Raw genomic sequence first — 21,066 nt, forward strand, 5'->3', positions numbered from 1 at the left:
ACTGTGAGGCAGGGAGCATCGTTTTCCTCCACAATTTGGAACAATTGTATCAGCAAATGATGAACTGACTTCTCATATATGTTAACATTAACGTCAGGTTTCTTAATTCAATTTCAGAAGCACCATATCCCACTTAATATGTAGAATATACTACAACAATAATTTCTCCCGTTGCTCTGATACGCTCGTAATCTCCCATAATTCTCAGGCCTTTACTTATTACCAAGATCTATTCCAGCAATGTGGCTATCTATATTAGGCTTGTCTATAATTACACATGATTCCATAATTCAAACTTAAACTCAGAGTATAGGACGTATTTAGAGGACAAACGTATATAGGACAACAAGACCTAAGTTTCAACACACGAAATGACTCAGTAGAGAGAGTGACTGGCTTATGTAACATCATAATGAACAAGATTTAGATTCATCTTCCTGAGAATGAAAGGTTTACCAATCATATTTATTGTCTTAATAATGGTCAAGTTGTAATTAGCATTTAACACAATCAGTTGACGTTATAGAAACAAATTCGCTTTCATATTACGGAGGTAAATCTATAATCGTGACACTACGGCCACCAAATGAATGATATTGATTGCCAATAAAACATCATGAATGTGTTTTCTCAATGAATAGACTAGATAACAGTACTTTACCCTCACATGTTCTATTAGAAGTTAAGTCTATATCTTTAGATTACCTAGTGACTTGTGGGGGTCATTAGCGATGGAATCTTTTGGGGAGAAACATATTTACAGGGGTAAGGTCCGCACTGACCTCCTCTATAAAGACGGCTGACAGGAGACGCTCTCAGCTCTGACATGGGAAAGAGAAGAAGAGGTGGACGCAGCAGTAGCAGATGGAGGAAACGGTGAAGACACGGACACGAACGACGGGAAGATTCTGCTCGTACCAGACGGAGACGATGAAGGGAAGGAGAAAGTCAAAGACGGAGGCGCACAGGAAGACGAAGTCGACGTTAACACATGGAGACGTAGAGGAGAGCAAGAGAAACTCGAGGACTTGATGAGGTCGATCACAAGAAAAACAGAGAGACAAGAGAAGAGGAGGAGGAGGATGATAATGTAAACAGATGAAAAGTAAATGAAGGGAAAGGTGAAGAATGTGATAGTCCAGGGGAAGCAGAAGTGGGGGAAGAGCAGGAGGAGCAGGAGGGTCACGTGAGGGCCTTTGATGGGGGACAGGTAAGGGAGGAGGACGAGAAGTATACACGAGAGAAGGAGGAGAGGTAGGGAGGGAGTGGTGGAGGTGGCGATACTCAGACCTCCTTGCTGGATGGCTGCCTCGTGCTCACCTGTGTGCGAGGAAAAGACGGAATTTTGCATTACCAGTGTGTCACTCTCATGACCATTCATCATCGTCATCATTCTCTCTCTCTCTCTCTCTCTCTCTCTCTCTCTCTCTCTCTCTCTCTCTCTCTCTCTCTCTCTCTCTCTCTCTCTCTCTCTCTCTCTCTCTCTCTCTCTCTCTCTCTCTCTCTCTCTCTCTCTCTCTCTCTCTCTCTCTCTCTCTCTCTCTCTCTCTCTCTCTCTCTCTCTCTCTCCCTGTTATTCGCCAGGAGACCGAGGATATATGGGAAGTGATCCATCTTCTGCACATGTGACTGGGATGCAACACAAGTCTGATAAATAATATGTGGATTGGCAGCTGTTTCACGCGGTGAGAAAGGCAGTACTTACTCTTCTGTACATGTACTAACATGATGGTAGGGTAAAGGGAGGTAGTTTCTGTACATGTACTAACATGATGGTAGGGTAAAGGGAGGTAGTTTCTGTACATGTACTAACATGATGGTAGGGTAGAGGGAGACAGTACTTACCCTTTTGTACATGTACTAACATGATGGTAGGGTAGAGGGAGACAGTACTTACCCTTTTGTACATGTACTAACACGGTGGCGGGATGGGATCCCTGGGGGACACAGGAGTACATGCCAGAGTCTCCAGGACCAACCGATGACACCACCAGCCGGGTCGTCGTCTCACCACGACCTCGGTCAATCTGGCCACAACAACAAGATGTTAGCCCGTGACGGAGTGAGTTATGAGACGTGGTCACTACACGAGAGTATATGGGAGGAACAGACAACAGGAGACTAGATGGCCCATAACCAGGTTGATTATGTAGATATTCTAAATATAATGATAGAAACAAGAGAGTACATCAAAGCAAGATGTTCTCCAAACATAAAGTAACTGTCCTCTGCTGTTACAGGCAGTGAGAAAATCTACTTATGACTGTGAGAGAATAAAGATAAGTGTCGACAGTTAGTGGTTTACTTTGTCGCTACGGAGGACTTATAAGGCAGACTGGGAAGTCCCTTCCACTTGTGGGAATCGGATTCCACGTCAAGACGAACATAAACTTTGTTAAGGGTAAGGATGTTGGGGAGAGACGAGCTCAGTTATCCACCAGCTGCACTGAGGAAGACCAAAGTAAACAGGATTATAAGTCGGCTACAGTGATGAGGACGACCGTAGTAATAACGTTATGAGAGAGTCACAAAGCCACTTGAATTGTCCTGAACTGAGATGATTCCAACGCCATGAGGAGGGTACAGTGACGCTACAACAGTGGAGGCTTCAGGTATAGTTCTGGCTCAGTGTAGGAGACATTCGGTAATTCCAGAGTGTGAGAAAGCGACACAAGAATACCTCAACTTTGGATGAGAAAATGAATAATCAAGACTTTTTCTGAATGAAAAAAGATATAACATACCTTCATAGATCTTGGTGATTGATTACCATAGATGCCTCCAATGATGCAGTCCTATCATCTCTCAATAAACTGAAAGATATTTGCAAGAAACTTTCACCTAAACTGTAGCAGTTACCATAGAATCAGATTAGTTCTGTACGTCTATTACTTTGGTAAATGAATTAGTAAATAGAGTTTTGTGCAAGAGGGAACTGCCAGAGAAGCAAAAGAGTTTATGTTTTCAACTTTTTTTTCAAGTTCGTTCTAATGGGGTTAACTTCTCCGTCCTCAAGTGGTTACATTACAGTGATCCAGCGTGCTGCTGGGGATTAATCCATCACACGTACGAGATTTACATAAGCTACTGGGGGCGTCAACCAGGACTCACCTTGAGGTTGACGCCTCCCCTGGGAGAGTTGTAGTCTATGAGGCTCGTGTCGTGGTACCAGTAGACCAGGGTGGATGGCCCCTGGGACGAGGTCACCACACAGACGAGGCTGAGCGATGATCCCTCCTCGATATACAGCTCCCGAGGTCCCTGGATCTCCACCCGTAGGTCCCCTGAGGAGGAGGCAGGCAGGGAGGAACGTCAGTGGCTGGGGGAGGGGGTGGAGGAACGGAGTCCGTAGTGAGGTGGGGTTACTGGCCCGAGGGAGAAAAGAAGAGGGGAATAGGCGGAGGATGTGAGGTATGGCTGGGTCAGGTGATGGTGAGATATAGGTGGGTGGGGGCAGAGGGACGGAGGTGGGTTAGGTAAGGAAGGAAGTTGGGTGAGGGGATGAGACTGGAGTGAGGGAAGGCACTTCCCACTGTAGTCCAGACCCAGTTAACTCATGCAAGCACCAACGCTTGTGTACCTTGCTAATGAAGTAACCCACATGCCACCCTCCCTCCCGCCCCCCCCCCCTCTCTCTCCCTCTCTCTCTCTCTCTCTCTCTCTCTCTCTCTCTCTCTCTCTCTCTCTCTCTCTCTCTCTCTCTCTCTCTCTCTCTCTCTCTCTCTCTCTCTCTCTCTCTCTCCTTCTGTAACACCACACTCGTCCTCTCCGGGGCCCACCTCGTTTCTCCGGCTTGCACAACATATACGCAGGTCATCTGCCAGTAAGCCATCATAACTCGATTCATGGAGGAGGTTGATACCAAAGGAAGGTGAGGTGAGCGTATTAATCTCTCAAGCAGCCTCGTCAAGGGAGCGGATCCTGGCCAGTAAACACATCAGTGCCTGCAATAGGGTGTACACCCTTGAGTCTCCTCTGACGCGGTTACGCTACGTTTTGCCATTGAGGAGAGTGGCCACGGCTCATGCTGAAGAGAAGGAGGCTCAGAATATATGTATGTGTGTGTCAGTGTGTGTGTGGGTATGTGTGTACGTGTAGATCACTGACCTGGATGAAAACAAACTCGTTAAAGAAGCCCCGAGCAGTGAGGTCCGTCAGTCGTGTAGCTCGCGTTTTGAACTCCACTTGATAAGATACTCTCGTCAGGTCGTTCACTGCAGCTTTCATCAAAGAAACACAGTAATCCGAGTATCAAAATCTGTCGAAGTTTTCTATTATTTCCCGAAATAAGGGAGTTACTCGGAAGCTCTCAGCACATCAAGTGCACAAAAGAACAAAAAATCTTTTCCAGTTTGTAAATTGTGTAATTAATCGAGTCTTGGGAGAGTAACCCTACACTCCAGGACATTTTTGATGTAGGCACCGAGGCAGCAGGACTGCGTTTTCCTGGCTAATTCCTGGAATCATATTACTGAAAATCATGAAAAAGTGGTTTGTGAGATACTATTCATTGAAATAAGAAAATGAAGAGTATCTCGAAAAGGAAAGGGAGAGAGAGAGAGAGAGAGAGAGAGAGAGAGAGAGAGAGAGAGAGAGAGAGAGAGAGAGAGAGAGAGAGAGAGAGAGAGAGAGAGAGATTGAAGCAAGTGTTGTGGTGGAGCCGGACATTATAGGTGAACAACACTGTTGCCTCATTGTGTATGTCTTATCTTGCCTCTTGTTCAGTCAGGATGGACTTCACTGTAAACCGCACTTAACTAAGTCAGTCATGTCTTTTAAAATTGACGAATAGATTCTCGAGTATATTTTCGGTTGTGGGTCTAAGAAGATATTATACGTTATCTTTAGGTATATACAAGATGGGAGAGTTTCTGAAGAGAGAGAACTCGAGTACTTTTACCATCGTTCCCCACCTTGTCCACACTGCCATGTGTTTCTGAAGTCATCTGATATCACAAACAGCCTCAGCTGGACCTAGTGGTCTATTCCTGCAAGATTTACTTTGCATCCCACTGCAGACGATGATGAGACATGGATGATTCCTGATGCTGAAGATTGTACCATAATTCTTCAATGTGATGTCAAATGATTTATGGTAACACGTCAATGGTTTAATTAGCTTAAAACTGTATATGGTACGTAACGTTATTCTCATTCCTGAAATTTGTAAAGTTGTCAATTACAGCTTCACTACCACTCCTGACGGAGTAAAGTGATTTATAGAATAAAACTTTGCATCAAGGAGGAACTTCTGACACGACCCTTCATGTTTAGGACAAAACTAAGGCCATCATACCCAAGGGTCGTACCCTCATGCTCAAGGGTCATGCTATCGTTTTTAAGGGTCGTTACCGTCGTACTTAAGGGTTAAACTTGCTCCCATTTCGCCTGCTCTTTGCCATCCAACCGACAGGATGGCCAACCCCAGCACCTCTCATATTCCCTCGACTGAGTGAGGGGCAGGAGGCACGTTAGGGCTGCACACAGCTGTCTCTAAATTCGCGGGTGCATGAGCCTTTCATCGTCTGATACATTTTTCAGTAGTTCATTCTTGAACTATGTCCAGGAAAATAACCAAATAAAGATACGTATACACATACTGTATATGCAGACGTATAACTGCATAGACATACACGTGTGGACGTTTATACATATACACACGCAAGGATATACAAATAAGCACACTAAACACACATAAGTAAATGAACACACACACACACACACACACACACACACACACACACACACACACACACACACAAGCCCAAACCAACTGAGAAATAAGTTCAAAATTGTTTCCAGAGTACTAAGATCATTGTGAAAATTGACATGAACGAACTTCTACGACAAAACTTCAAACACTTTGTAAAACCCTCCAAAAGAAGAACTCAGACTTTAATATCTTTCATGTAATTAATTAAAGCAGCAGCCAAGAGTGCACATGTACAGGAAAATTACAGAGATTAAAGAAAGGAAAGACTTTGAAGATGATAATCTGCAATAGTCCCCATGGAGAAGAACAACTAACTTCATAACAAATGAATAATGAAAGCAACACTCTCAACCTGAACAAGTTACTTGAGAATATATACACTTAAATGACTATTCATAAACTGATAAAGTTATAATGAAACTGAACTGCATATACACGTACATACAGAGACACAGACATACATACACATGCGAGAGCACTCCAGGGAATTGACACCGAAATTAGTCAGCATGCGAACAGACGAATTTGGAATGCATACACGAGACGACAGAGAAACAAAAACAGAGAGAGAGAGAGAGAGAGAGAGAGAGAGAGAGAGAGAGAGAGAGAGAGAGAGAGAGAGAGAGAGAGAGAGAGAGAGAGAGAGTACGTCCTCACTTACGACGAGATTTTGCCTAAAGTCAGGGCTGGCACGTAGCACTTATTGCAGGAAAAAAATGGTTGTTAAAAACGAGTCATGTGAGTTACGTGTTGTCAAGCGTGATGTGTGGGACTAAGAGATTGCATGTTTGTAGAAGCTGACGTGTGGGAGAGACAGAAAGAAAAGACAGGTTAGACAGGTGCCTGCGGCAGAGGAGTTAAACATGGCGTCCAGTGAAGTGAGAGAGAGAGAGAGAGAGAGAGAGAGAGAGAGAGAGAGAGAGAGAGAGAGAGAGAGAGAGAGAGAGAGAGAGAGAGAGAGAGAGAGAGAGAAATATCACACAAGCTTATATGCACAGGCATGCACAGGCACGGGCCTCCGTGGTGTAGTGGCTTGCATTATTGATCCATGATTCGGCACACAGAAACTGAAGGAACCACGTCTAGACCAGTGCCGAAAAAGAGAAGAAAAGAGATGGCTTTCCGAGTACCTGAGATGCATTACGCAGTGAAGGAGGTGGAGTTTGATCACTAGATGTTGACCTGAGAAGGAGAAATATGAGAAACAGAAGCCTTAGCCACCCACATCAGGGAGGAAGACTGGGAGACCGGATCCTCAACCTGGATATACAGTAGTGATGTCATACAGTCTGTGACGTCTACAAGGAATTAGAACGTAGACTACGGTAGGATCCAAGGAGAGTGGTAGAGATAAAACTCAAAGAATCTTTGTGACGGATGCTAGAAAATTATTTGATGAGAAGACAGACGTATGTAACAGGAGATACATACGAGACACTAGAGTGTTTACATCAGGACAAGAAGAAGACGCCATAAGCTGTAATACAAATCCATGAATGGCAAATTAACAGTAACGCAACACATCATTTGACTGATCAAAGAAGCTAAACTTATTGATAAAGATGAGAAGATAAAGGAGATGAAATATGCACTGACCCATATGTAAATATTCTCAGAAATATAAATTGACACCAACAAACACACACCAGGACAGCCATCCAGATTACGCTCACGCAAACTGATTATATCAACAGATAACAAAGATAACAGGACGGCACCTACCGTTCTTGGTGGAGGCTGTGTTGTTGGCGACGAACACCTTGGCCTTGGTGACCTCTTGCCTTGGGTCTGACGACACAAAGAACAGAACTGGTATTAACATGGGCTCAGCATAACTCTCCCAGAAGGACGATTATTTATATATATATATATATATATATATATATATATATATATATATATATATATATATATATATATATATATATATATATATATATATATATATATATATATATGCGTGTGTGTGTGTCTGTGTGTCGTTACTCATGTAAGTGTGAATATGCTGTATAACATATAACTTTGATAATTAATATACAATTTACAATGCTGATTCACAATACCATGTAAAAACAGATTATAAACGCTTTCATATTACATGATGTTATATTACATGATGTTATATTACGGACAAACGTATAAAAATATTCCAAAGTAATAATTATCCTTCATGAATTATTATTACCATGATAACTAATGCTAATCTAACCCATCCTTCTCCAAGTGACGCATGCAAAAAGCATCAGCACTATAATAAGTTAACTGGAATGATAAACATGATATCAGGAACGATTTTACTTCTCGAGAGTAAGTCACCTCCACACACACATACACACACACACACACTTGTATTATGTGCAGTATAGGCTGGGAGTTAGCGTACCAAGCTTCCACACAAGTGGTAAGAGATTTGAATCTTCTAAGAGACATAAACGATAATAATAAAATCCTTAATTCTTCGTTCGTGAAATCCTTCCTTATTAGATCTTTTTTCTATAGAAAACGTCCTTGCTTGAGAAAGTAACGGTCATTGTTGTTGTGGAACTATTCCAGTCTGAGCAGAAGATCTTAGCAGATACAGCTCTTCGAAGACCTGAAGCGCATCCCGAGGGAGTAACAAGAATCTGGTTACTGTAAGATCCCACCAGGAAACTCCGCCTCCTTTTACTCAACTCGGAAGCAAAGTTTAGAAAAAACATACCGAATTTCCTCATCATTAAAAAGTTTTCGATATGAAAACTAATACGATATTTAGGATAAGGGATAGGAGATCAGATGGCAAGGCGAGACCATCCTGTCAGGATATGAATATTCTTGTTGGTAACAATGAAATTTAGAGATCTCTGTTGTCACAGACCTTGCTCTGAACAGTCTATATTCTCTAGTTTTACGGACTGAATTACGTTAAGAATATGTGAGGTGATGCCACGCCATATTTACGTCACGACCAGAAAACTGCCTATGATGTAAACTTCAAATGTAGACATGGTTGATCTGCCTCCCTCCGTAATTTCACAAATATCACATGATATTGAAAATCAAAATCTTTCCACTCCAGAGCCCGTCATCAGAGTAGAGATGTATAAAGAAACTCGCATGATATACCATGCTACATCCAAGCCTGCGTTACACATCTTCGTCTTGATGCCCATTTGATGATGCTATGAATGTTGAATTACTTTATATATGCGGAGGAACGAGACAAGATTATTGAATTTTACAACAAACTATTTCATATACCACTTCAGATATGGGATATAGCCCCAGTTTCTCTGAGACTAATTCTACGGGATGTAGGAATATGAGGGTAAGATGATATAATGATATGGTTATATCAATCTCTTTTTCAGGACAATCTTGTTCTGAACATTTTCCTTGTGTGAGGAATCTGAAATCGCAGGATGACACGTAGTGATTTGCTTCTGTACGACACTATTTGGTGGCTGAACATTTTTCTTTACGTTGCACAGAATTGATTTTCATTTCATCGCTTATTGAGACAACCCAAACCCTCAGACATGCTGTTATTCATGTAAATGAATGTTGATGTGTGCCTTAACCTTAAGCTCCATAATATCATGTTGAATTAAAAACAACTGGGTAAGAAAAATAATCTTCAAAGCTAATTTGAAAGATGATTAGAAAGGTAAAAAGATGAACTTCATTTTTACCATTAGAACTTCTGAACAAAGACTATTCAGACGGAACGTCGAGTAGAGAAAATATCCACCAGCCCACATGACAGTCGTGTGTACGTCAAAGACAAATGGAAAAATCACGAAAAGCATAAAGCTTTAAGACAACTGCCACTGTGGCTCAGACGATGTTTTCACTGCCCAGCATTTTTATGTCTTGTGTTTTTCATCAGACTTTCCTCGTTTTCCACTTGCTTATGCTAATGTCCACAATAACTCAAAGGAATTTCAGACGCTACTTAAAGTGAAACCTCTTGAGATAACTTTCAGATATGCATAAAAAGATTTGCATATTCAAATCACGTTTTAGTTCGAAGTGATCGATGCGTCATACATACTTAACTTGCATTACCTTTTTGAATCTGAATCTCCTTCTGTGGGGTTCCTTCACCGCTCAGAGACCGAACGAGTCCACTGGGCAGAGCCACAGGTCAAGGAGTGACCACGGCAATGCTCTGTGTGTATGTCTGCGTGGGGTGGGTGAAGGACAGCTGAGGAATGTGTTCAGAGTTTCAGTATGAACATTGCATCTTGGGTATGACAGATCCTGTGGTATGATGGCTATCATTAATGCTGTAGAGATGGGAGGTGTCCAGAACTCGTACATATATATATATATATATGTATATATATATATATCTATCTATATATATTTTTTTTTTTTTTTTTTTTTTTTTTTTTTTTATACTTTGTCGCTGTCTCCCGCGTTTGCGAGGTAGCGCAAGGAAACAGACGAAAGAAATGGCCCAACCCCCCCCCCCATACACATGTACATACACACGTCCACACACGCAAATATACATACCTACACAGCTTTCCATGGTTTACCCCAGACGCTTCACATGCCTTGATTCACTCCACTGACAGCACGTCAACCCCTGTATACCACATCGCTCCAATTCACTCTATTCCTTGCCCTCCTTACACCCTCCTGCATGTTCAGGCCCCGATCACACAAAATCTTTTTCACTCCATCTTTCCACCTCCAATTTGGTCTCCCTCTTCTCCTCGTTCCCTCCACCTCCGACACATATATCCTCTTGGTCAATCTTTCCTCACTCATTCTCTCCATGTGACCAAACCATTTCAAAACACCCTCTTCTGCTCTCTCAACCACGCTCTTTTTATTTCCACACATCTCTCTTACCCTTACGTTACTTACTCGATCAAACCACCTCACACCACACATTGTCCTCAAACATCTCATTTCCAGCACATCCATCCTCCTGCGCACAACTCTATCCATAGCCCACGCCTCGCAACCATACAACATTGTTGGAACCACTATTCCTTCAAACATACCCATTTTTGCTTTCCGAGATACTGTTCTCGACTTCCACACATTTTTCAAGGCTCCCAAAATTTTCGCCCCCTCCCCCACCCTATGATCCACTTCCGCTTCCATGGTTCCATCCGCTGACAGATCCACTCCCAGATATCTAAAACACTTCACTTCCTCCAGTTTTTCTCCATTCAAACTCACCTCCCAATTGACTTGACCCTCAACCCTACTGTACCTAATAACCTTGCTCTTATTCACATTTACTCTTAACTTTCTTCTTCCACACACTTTACCAAACTCAGTCACCAGCTTCTGCAGTTTCTCACATGAATCAGCCACCAGCGCTGTATCATCAGCGAACAACAACTGACTCACTTCCCAAGCTCTCTCATCCCCAACAGACTTCATACTTGCCCCTCTTTCCAGGACTCTTGCATTTACCTCCCTAACAACCCCATCCATAAACAAATTAAACAACCATGGAGACATCACACACCCCTGCCGCAAACCTACATTCACTGAGAACCAATCACTTTCCTCTCTTCCTACACGTACACATGCCTTACATCCTCGATAAAAACTTTTCACTGCTTCTAACAACTTGCCTCCCACACCATATATTCTTAATACCTTCCACAGAGCATCTCTATCAACTCTATCATATGCCTTCTCCAGATCCATAAATGCTACATACAAATCCATTTGCTTTTCTAAGTATTTCTCACATACATTCTTCAAAGCAAACACCTGATCCACACATCCTCTATCTATATCTATCTATATCTATCTATATATATATATATAGATAGATAGATAGATAGATAGATAGATAGATAGACAGATAGATAGATATGAATGTGTAGATATGTGTGTGTCGGTGTGTCTGTGTGTGTGAACACGATAAAAGTATATTTAGAATTAAAAAGGAAAATCAATCTTTCATAAAGCGAACATCTAAGTAAATATAATCTTTTCACTTAATCTCCTTTAGAAAACAACCTTTATTGATTAAAGTCTTTACAAAAATTGGAAACGTTTGTTGATTCTCTCTGTTTGATTAGCCATCGAGTCGATCGTCATTAAAAAATCACACCTGATTGGATAGCGTTCAGCCAATCGTGGGAACCAGTCTGTTTACAGTAGCTTCCCTGGTGAAGTTTTGATGAGAGCCAGATGATGTTGGAGGTAACAGTATGGCCAGACACTTCCATAAACAGTGTTAATCATATCGTTAGCGAGATCCCTCCATTGTTATCTCTGTGTTTGTCCTCGTTCATGTTCTCTGGAGAATCATAAGTTATCAGTACCACGAAGCACTTCTGCCCTACACTTGCTCTTCCTATTCTGTATTGTTTGAATACGTCGCCTTCCAGTATTTCGTAAACCTCAAGACTGCCTCTTAGTAAGACGTCAGTCCTACTCTTCACCTTTCTTGTTTGTCCTTCCTCGTTGTTATACATTCCTCTGGTTAGAACAGGCCGGATCTTATAGCATTTCAGTAAGTTTTGTCTCCACAACTCCATCGATATGACTTTCCTAATTGCCTTTTCCAACTGATATCACTTTTAGTGATCTTTGATTTGTTTCCTTATTTTCTGTGTATCTCGCCGCAGGTGACGTATTTCCTGTTCCTCCTCCTGTATAATTTCCAATCATCATCCCAGGCTTGTGATCGCACATCATTCATCCTTGATTTCATCAGCGATTTCTTATTTGTCCGGCCATCGTAAGACTCATACGATCCCCTTCATCTGATCTTTTACTAAAACATCGAGTGCCAGCTGTGTGGGTGTGGCGCTTTTCGTTAACTGACTCCATTAATGATTTGAAATTCAAAATCCTTGCTTAGCTCGATTCTACGTAGGCTTATGTTGAACTAGCCCTTAGTTTTTACTTCCAGTGTTTGTGGGTGTTTGTGTGTGTTGCGTCGCACCTTGATATGAGATCTGGAGGAAAACAATAACAATATAAACTGAGGAATAAATCAAAAGATCTTGAGAATAACTTATTGTAAACTTTATCAGTTATTTACTGAGGTCATCATCATCTACTGAGTGAGGGAGTTCGGATGGACCCTCATCACTGTGGAGTCACAAGTCCTTAACGTGAGTCACCAAGGACTTTGCAGGATTCAGCTAGTACTCAGAAAGACTCAATATTTACCCAGCAGAACTCACATAGGAAAACTCATCGCGGACTCACCAGGACTTAGGGAACTCGTCAGGGCTCACCAAGACTCAGGGGACTCATCAGGGCTCATCAAGACTCAGGGGACTCATCAATACTCATCAGGACTCACCAGAACTCAGGGGACTCACCGTGGACCTTGAGGGTGACGTGTCTGGAGAGTTTAGGTTCGGTGTTCACTTGACACTCGTAGACTCCGGCGTCCCTGAGCTGGGCGTAACGCACCACCAGCGTCCACTCCTCGCTCCCCTCAGCGTGCACCATCTGCCGGAGGGAGAGACAGATGGTCGAGGTGGAGAGGAGCAGACAGGTAGTGGTAGTGATGGTGGGGAGAAAGACAGCTGATGCTGTTACTGAAGACAGCTCAAAAGCGAGAGAGAGAGAGAGAGAGAGAGAGAGAGAGAGAGAGAGAGAGAGAGAGAGAGAGAGAGAGAGAGAGAGAGAGAGAGAGAGAGAGGGATGGTGAAGGAGAGGAAGCTGAAGATGACGTTGTGAGACTAAGGGACATGTTATTGTCAGAATAGTGGGAAAATTGATGGTAAAAAAATGAGAGACTTAGGGAATGATGGATTATGAGGGATAAATGATGGTAAGGGAGACTGACAGACAGCTTGTGGGGAGGGAGACTCAAGAGACAAATGATGGTGGAAGAGTGATAAATAAATAGTGGTAGAGAGACAGAGACAAATGTTGGTGAGGGAGACCGAGGCCCAAGACGGGATGGAGTAAGTGTAGAGAGACAGGTCATGGTGTGGCAATCCTCAGACAAATAATACAATCCCCAGGTGGGTGAGGTAATCCCCAGGTGGGTGAGGTAATCCCCAGGTGGGTGAGGTAATCCCCAGGTGGGTGAGGTAATCCCCAGGTGGGTGAGGTAATCCCCAGGTGGGTGAGGTAACCTCGAGGTGGGTAAGATAACCTCTAAGTGGGTAATATAATCTCCAGGTGGGTAAGAAAACCTCTGGATGGGTAAGATAATCCCCAGATGGAGAAGACAACCTCTAGATAGGTAAGGTAATCCCAGATCAGTAAAATATTCTTAAAGTGGGTAAGGTAATCCTATGGTGGCTGTAATTTACATAACATGACAGGGATTCTCACCTGGGTCATCCTCCAGAGGCCAATTCGCTAAAAGGAGTTACCTGAAGATTTGTTTTGTAAAGACAAGGAATATTTTGAATCCGTTCAACAAAAAGAAATATCGTTCATTAAACCTTGAACTATGCTTTGTTTTAGATCGACAACCAAAATGATTCGTCTCTCTCTCTCTCTCTCTCTCTCTCTCTCTCTCTCTCTCTCTCTCTCTCTCTCTCTCTCTCTCTCTCTCTCTCTCTCTCTCTCTCTCTCTCTCTCTCTCTCTCTCTCTCCCAGGATGAGTGCCCATAACAGGCGACCATCATATATGCATAGAGCGTGAACTGCCGCATCAGTCAGCCAGATAGAGCCAGCAACACTATCAGGCCCGGGCCATGAGCACCCACTTTGGTGTTTAAGGAGCCACAATGACCCTGCTTCACCCCTCACCCTCGCCAAATTAGGTCATAGGTCATCCGAGGGGAGCTGGGAGATACGTCGACCCATAACGGATGACTTCGCTACCTCCCATGATGGTTTTGAAGGCGTGGTTTTAAAGAGTTGGTTCATCCTTCAGGTTAATATCTCTTTGGATGCTGGAAAGAAAAGAAGGACCAGAGAGATGAGGGGTGTTGGGGGGTTTGGCAGGATGGAGACGATGGAGAGAAGCAAAATGAAGGGAGAGGTGCGAGGGAGAAAGGAGGGAGGGAAGGGGTTGGGGAGGCGGTCTTTGGAGAGTGAGAGGGAGGGAGGAGTTTGTAGATACCTGTGGTTAGAGGAGCAGGTGTGGTGATGAGACAGTATAGGGAGGAACAAGGTAAAGGAAGGAACGAGGAGGTGGTAGGTACCTGGAACTCTGGTAGGTGTGGTAAGGGAGGAACAAGGTAAAGGAAGGAACGAGGAGGTGGCAGGTACCTGGAACCTCTGGTCGGCGGAGTAGGTGTGGTGGCCGGCCGTCAGGATGTGCAGGTCTCGGCTCCTCAGCCACGTCACCTGCGGAGGAAAGATAACAAATCGCACCATTATGGCGGGGTTAGCTGCTGTTGTTCTAGGTTGTCAACAATCAACATAAACTTAACTATCATATCAACCTTTAACATTTTCGTAATGTTAGAAAAAAGTCATATCTCAACTTTACTGTAATGTCGAGATATAGAAATACATCTCAAGAATCACGATGAAAATCCCAGCGAAAAACAAGATATCATATTGCCATTTAGGGTCCCGTCCTACCCACGGGGAATATTGTGATATGAAAACATTTCATATGAATACACGTGGCTTCACGTAGGGACGGATATATTGAAGCGTTTCAGGCGGAAGAGAGAGAGAGAGAGAGAGAGAGAGAGAGAGAGAGAGAGAGAGAGAGAGAGAGAGAGAGAGAGAGTTGAGAGAGATCCATATGTATATATATATATATATATATATATATATATATATATATATATATATATATATATATATATATATATATATATATATATATATATATATATATATATATATATAAAGACAGAGTGTGTGTGTACCAAAGCGCTTTAACGCCTTGTGTGTCTGTGCGTTTGTGCGTCTGTGTGTCTGTGTGCTCGTATGTATTTGTGAACTGTAACAAGAAAACGTTTTAGCCTCTCAACCAGCTGACGAACTCTTCCTTCAACAATTAAGTAGCAGTATCCAACTTTTGCCTTTTCCTTTCGTTGAAAACCAATTTTCATGCGGAATTCTTAATAGTTTAATATGATCTTCCATTTCTAGTTAGCGAACTAACAGCCATCTTTGATTTTGGCCTTGTTAACTCTGCCATCAAATGCCCTGGATGAGCCACTGGACCCTGGGTTAAGTTACTCTGTTATCATCTAACGTTCTTCACGAGTGTTCTAGACTTGAGCCAGACTGAGCCAGATGAGATACTTCTGTCAACATGGGTTACGTACTAGCTGTCTCTTCCACACCAGATCCTACGATAACAAACTATCTCAATCCTTTGTTGAATTAACTAACTTCTCCTTCTCTTCCAGGAACGACTCCAGTTCACTCAGCAGAGGGAAGCGGTATGACATAAGTTCTCAGTGTGGCCGTAAGACGCTGAGGAAAACCGACTTTGTGGATGGTTCAGACCTGCTCCCAGTGTGGCCCTAATTAGTGTGCTGGCAGAAGCACTTAGCCTCGTGACTCATATTACTGATGTACAGGGAGGTAACACAGGTGGTAGGGGATTCTAGTGGGGGGGGGGGGGTGAGGTGGTAATGTTGGTTATGACGGAGGAGAAGGTATAATGCAGGCGCTACCACAGTGAAGTTGTGGTGTGAGTGGGTTAAAGTAATGTTGGGAACTGTGGTGTTGTGTTCGTGATTATGATGTAAACGGTGATACTTAGTTGTTGGCTGTGATAGTGGTTATGATAGTGGTTGTGACAGTGATGATTATGATAATGGTAATATGGTGATGGGTACATACGCAATTGTGTCTGAGGACAACTGAAATGCATGTGTGGCAGGTGATGTTCTTTCATGTCATTTTCTCCAGTATAGTCTGGCTTCACCTCCAACATCCTGTCACACACACGCCTCACCACCCAAGCCGTCTAATCTCCGCGCCTTGTCCTCCACACCTTCCCATCCTCAACATGCTCCTGTTTCAGAGGCGCTTTCATCCTGACCCGCTCTCACTCCCGCCCACTCACAGTTCCAGCTCCTCGTATTACCCGTCCATCCCACCCGTACCTTCTTTTTCCTCCTACACTAACGTACTTCCCACACTCCCTTACTCCCTATACTGCCTTGCTCGCAACCTCTCGCATCCCACTCTACTCCCTAATCCCTCCTCCCCCACCGCTCCCACTCCATCATCACATATCACATCAGTCAATATATCTCAGTGACCATCTCTCTCTCTCGATGTTGTAGCTCCACATCGCCTACCCGTCTCCCATCAGCCAACTCTTCTCTTGTCTTCAATACTAACTGCTAGGCATCATCACCTTATTCTGAGTCAGTAAAGGAAACTAGCCACCTGACTAGTACAGCTTGAGGTGACACCTGCTCTCATGCCAGTCCCAGAATTGTTTCCGGGAATGGCATCCTAGTGTTCCTGGGAACAAAGCCCTCATATTCCTGAGATGGTGTCACCATTCCTCCCCTAACGGTGCCATTTGTGTCATATTGTTGTTGGTAATCGGGTGAGTTTCTTGCAGAAGTGGCAATTCTCATTGTTGTAATGAATAGCGCCATAGTGTCAGTGGTTGGTGGTGGGCACTCACACTTCCCCCCTTGGAATGGTGACTGATGTGCTTCTTAATTGTCTCCTGGTGCTCGGAGGAGTTGCGTCATAGTGTCTTGGTGGATATTTCTGGCTTTCCTCAGGGTGCGCTCTGATGTTTGGTGAAATAGTGTCATATTGCTCGGGGAATAATGTCTTGGTGTTTCACATAATGCCGACCTGGCATTTGCTGGAATGGTGCCTCGGTATTCAATATCACTATACCTCAATATTCCATGGAACGGTGCCCTGTGTTGCCTGGAAGGAGTCTTGCTGTGTCCTTGGCTGCAGTGGTGACGACATTATGGATCAGAAGGATGCTTTTGCTTTCCATGGAATTGCACCATTGAGATGCAAGGAAAATTACCCTGCTGCAAGACCAGGGATGGTGCCAGGGTTGTCATAAGAATGGCTCTGTGGTGACGCTAGAATGGCACTCTCGTGTCCCCTTTAAAACATCAGTTGCATGTCACGAAGAATAATAGTCAACGCTTACAGTCATAGCAACTTCAACTCTCTCTCTCTCTCTCTCTCTCTCTCTCTCTCTCTCTCTCTCTCTCTCTCTCTCTCTCTCTCTCTCTCTCTCTCTCTCTCTCTCTCTCTCTCTCTCTCTCTCTCTCTTAATGTATGTAGCTCTCTTTCCTCAAAAGATGTTTCTCTATCCCAGCCATACATCTAGTGCCACATCCATACATTCCTCTCACTAAACATGTTAATAATTCTACTATCATGTTGTGTTTCCCTAAGTTTCGTTATGTTTACTCCTTGGTTAATGACTCAACCAGGAACAATTCCCTTATGACCCTTAACTCAGCTTACTTCGGAGCTTTTTCTTCTCGAAGGGAATGATCGCTTTCACTGAACGAAGAAACGGTAATCAGTTCCTTAACAATCAAAATATCTATTTCCTAAATTTGTTTTCCAGTGCACGACCGCAGCTGATCTGCCTCAGTGAAGGGGAACTGTAATAAAGAATTATCTACAGATACGGTGCCCACCCTCCCTCCACCCTATACATACATCAAAGAAATCAGGGAAATAAGATAAGTCTCGTGTCACTCGCTAATCACAAATTTTGCTTTGTGCTAACGAACCTTCAGAAGCACACACACACACACACACACACACACACACACACACACACACACACACTTCTGGGTTTATAAGTGTAATTGAATTGAAATTTACGTTCCCCTCTAGATACCTTCCTTCCCAATGATATATTTCTTTATTCTATCCATATGATTATCTGCATGTGTCTGACAGATCCTTCCTCTGGGAAGAAAGTAATCCCATACTGTAGTTACCTTTCAAACCGTTACACTATAAAGATCCACCACGTTCTACCCAGTCCTGACCACTCCGATAATGGTATGGGATTAAGAGCTACCATATTTGAGATTCAATTTGTTCGACAATGGGGATTTTAGTGGATATAGATCGGGAAGTAAATTACACAAAAGCCGATAGAGGGTAATGTGAACCTTTGGTGATTCATTGGAAGATTTCGTTGGTTATAGATGAATTATGTACGAGAACGTTATGACGATATGTTAGTATGAAGAACAGAACCATTGTTACTGCGTATGTGTAACACTTCCCACCCCCCCCTCCCCTTTCTTTCTCTGTATTAGGTGGTGATATATACATATATATATATATATATATATATATATATATATATATATATATATATATATATATATATATATATATATATATAAATATATAGTTCGTGTTGTGTAGCCGGTAGGTGTGTGTGTGTGTGTGTGTGTGTGTGTGTGTGTGTTCCGGGAAGGTGGAGTCAGGGAATGAAGCTGAGCGAGAAAAGTACAGAGTATATATGGAAATGAAGAACAGTCATGTGTAAAGAGGTTAAAAGGGAAAGCCAAAACTACATGAGATAATTGCATGATGAAGTTGAACGAGTGCCAGGGTGTAAAGAATACAAAGGTTTATGGCAGGCAGGGAGCGAGTTTGAACTGGTTAGCACCCAACACATACAGACTACTGCCAAAGGATCTAGTCATAAACTTCAGCCTCAGCGCTCGCACACGTTAGTCAGTTTCTGAGATACATTATATATATATATATATATATATATATATATATATATATATATATATATATATAGGAAAGGATCACAATTTTGCGCGTGATCAAGATATTCCTATGAGTCCACGAGGAAAATGAAACACGAAAAGTTCCCAAATGCACTTTCGCATGAAGTACCTCACCCAGTAGCCCGCCAGCCTTCGTGGGGTTCGTACTTGACTGTCTTCATGTAGAGTGCGTGCCGTTAACCCTCTTGGCAAGATTCTCACATAATTATCCCACGAGGTTACGATACCTGGCGAAGTCCTCCCTTGACAAGAATGTATCATAATTCTCGGCCGTGAGGAACCTGTGTCTGTAATCATAACGTGACTTCTGCTTTCTAATTTCCAACCATAATTTTCAGAGAAAACATGAAATACAAGTTTCCATTCTACTTCACCTTCGTCAAGGTCGATTGTGGATTAATGATACGATGAATGTAACAGATGAACCACTTGATACATACTGATCTTTTTTTCTTTTTACAAAATTATTAAAAACTGTAAAAGGTCTAATTCAAGATCCAAACTACCTGGAAAAGTGATTACGAGATCTCCTGATGTCTGGAATTCTAATTACTGGAATTTTATGCTGGAGAGCAAAGTATGTAGTGAGGGTTCCAGAAAAAAACAACCAGAAATCATGCTAAAACATTACTAGATGAAAACGAAAAAGGTAAAAAGTTTTGGCGTTTGAAATATAAACATTAACGAGGATTTGTCAGCAATTACCGGGGGAAAAAATTGGAAAATAGTCTCTCGATATATTTCCAGGTCGGTGACTAACACCTTTGATGCCGCGGGGAAAATAAAGCAATAGTTTGATGATGTCAAAGCTAACAGTGCGTAAAAGGAAGCCATTTCAGTATAGTCCAATCGATGATAATCTTATCTGTCTGATGAACTAATATCACATAAAGAAACATTGATATTGGATGAACTACGTATTTGGTAAACAAATAAGAACAGAAAAATATGTTTTGTACGTAAGGTTGAAGTGGCTACTTTACCCAGCTTTTAAACAGCTTATTAGTATTAGATCTCAGATGAAGAAGAAAAGTTTTGCATAAGAGGATTTTACGACGTAACGTGTTTGATGTCATTTTTATCAGTTCACACTCTCTCTCTCTCTCTCTCTCTCTCTCTCTCTCTCTCTCTCTCTCTCTCTCTCTCTCTCTCTCTCTCTCTCTCTCTCTCTCTCTCTCTCTCTCTCTCTCTCTCTCTCTGTGAACGTTTACACAGTTTCACTTGACTTTTGTGTGTGTGAGGTTTTGGTATTTCAAATCTTGTCACTGTTGGCAGTGTCCAGTGGTGCCACGACCGAGGCAGGTCATTGTTATGTCTATTACCCCCCCCCCCTCACCAACACCACCATCATCATCATCACCACCACCACCGCCACCACCATTATCATCTCCTTCGCCACCATCATCATCATCATCATCATCATCATCACCACCACCACCACGCTCCCCATCCTTGCTGTCCAACTGTTCATCTCACTGACAATAATATGAGAAAAACGACTCCTAATACCACATCCGATTTTCATATAATTTACATATACGAAGAAAGGGAAAACTTTTCGTATGTAATTTACAATTTTAATTTCAGAAAACCCAAAAGATTTCTTAACTTTAAGACTTCTTGGAGGAAACACTGGACAGAACATTAGTCTTCAGCACGCCTGACGTTCAATCCTGATCCGCTGCAGTGTTAAAATCTTCCTCAAAAACGCAAGATTTATTCAAAAGTTGCAGC

The 21,066-nt window shown here is 42.7% G+C and overlaps 1 protein-coding gene across 1 annotated transcript in view; it reads right to left on the reverse strand.

Annotated features, from left to right (window-relative positions):
• LOC139758288 (uncharacterized) overlaps positions 1-21,066 on the reverse strand; it is a 36,585-nt gene that overhangs the window by 1,193 nt on the left and 14,326 nt on the right. The window contains exons 3-8 of the mRNA XM_071679503.1: positions 14,867-14,944; positions 13,009-13,141; positions 7,436-7,501; positions 3,112-3,284; positions 1,898-2,027; positions 1-1,320 (exon numbers count right to left, since the gene is read on the reverse strand). The exon at positions 1-1,320 is cut by the window's left edge and continues 1,193 nt beyond it. Of these exons, the coding sequence (XP_071535604.1) occupies positions 788-1,320; positions 1,898-2,027; positions 3,112-3,284; positions 7,436-7,501; positions 13,009-13,141; positions 14,867-14,944 (1,113 nt within the window). The 3' untranslated portion in view covers positions 1-787. The remainder of the gene's footprint in view (positions 1,321-1,897; positions 2,028-3,111; positions 3,285-7,435; positions 7,502-13,008; positions 13,142-14,866; positions 14,945-21,066) is intronic.

The sequence above is a fragment of the Panulirus ornatus genome, chromosome 30 (genome assembly GCF_036320965.1).
Source record: "Panulirus ornatus isolate Po-2019 chromosome 30, ASM3632096v1, whole genome shotgun sequence".
Taxonomy (NCBI): Eukaryota; Metazoa; Arthropoda; class Malacostraca; order Decapoda; family Palinuridae; genus Panulirus; species Panulirus ornatus.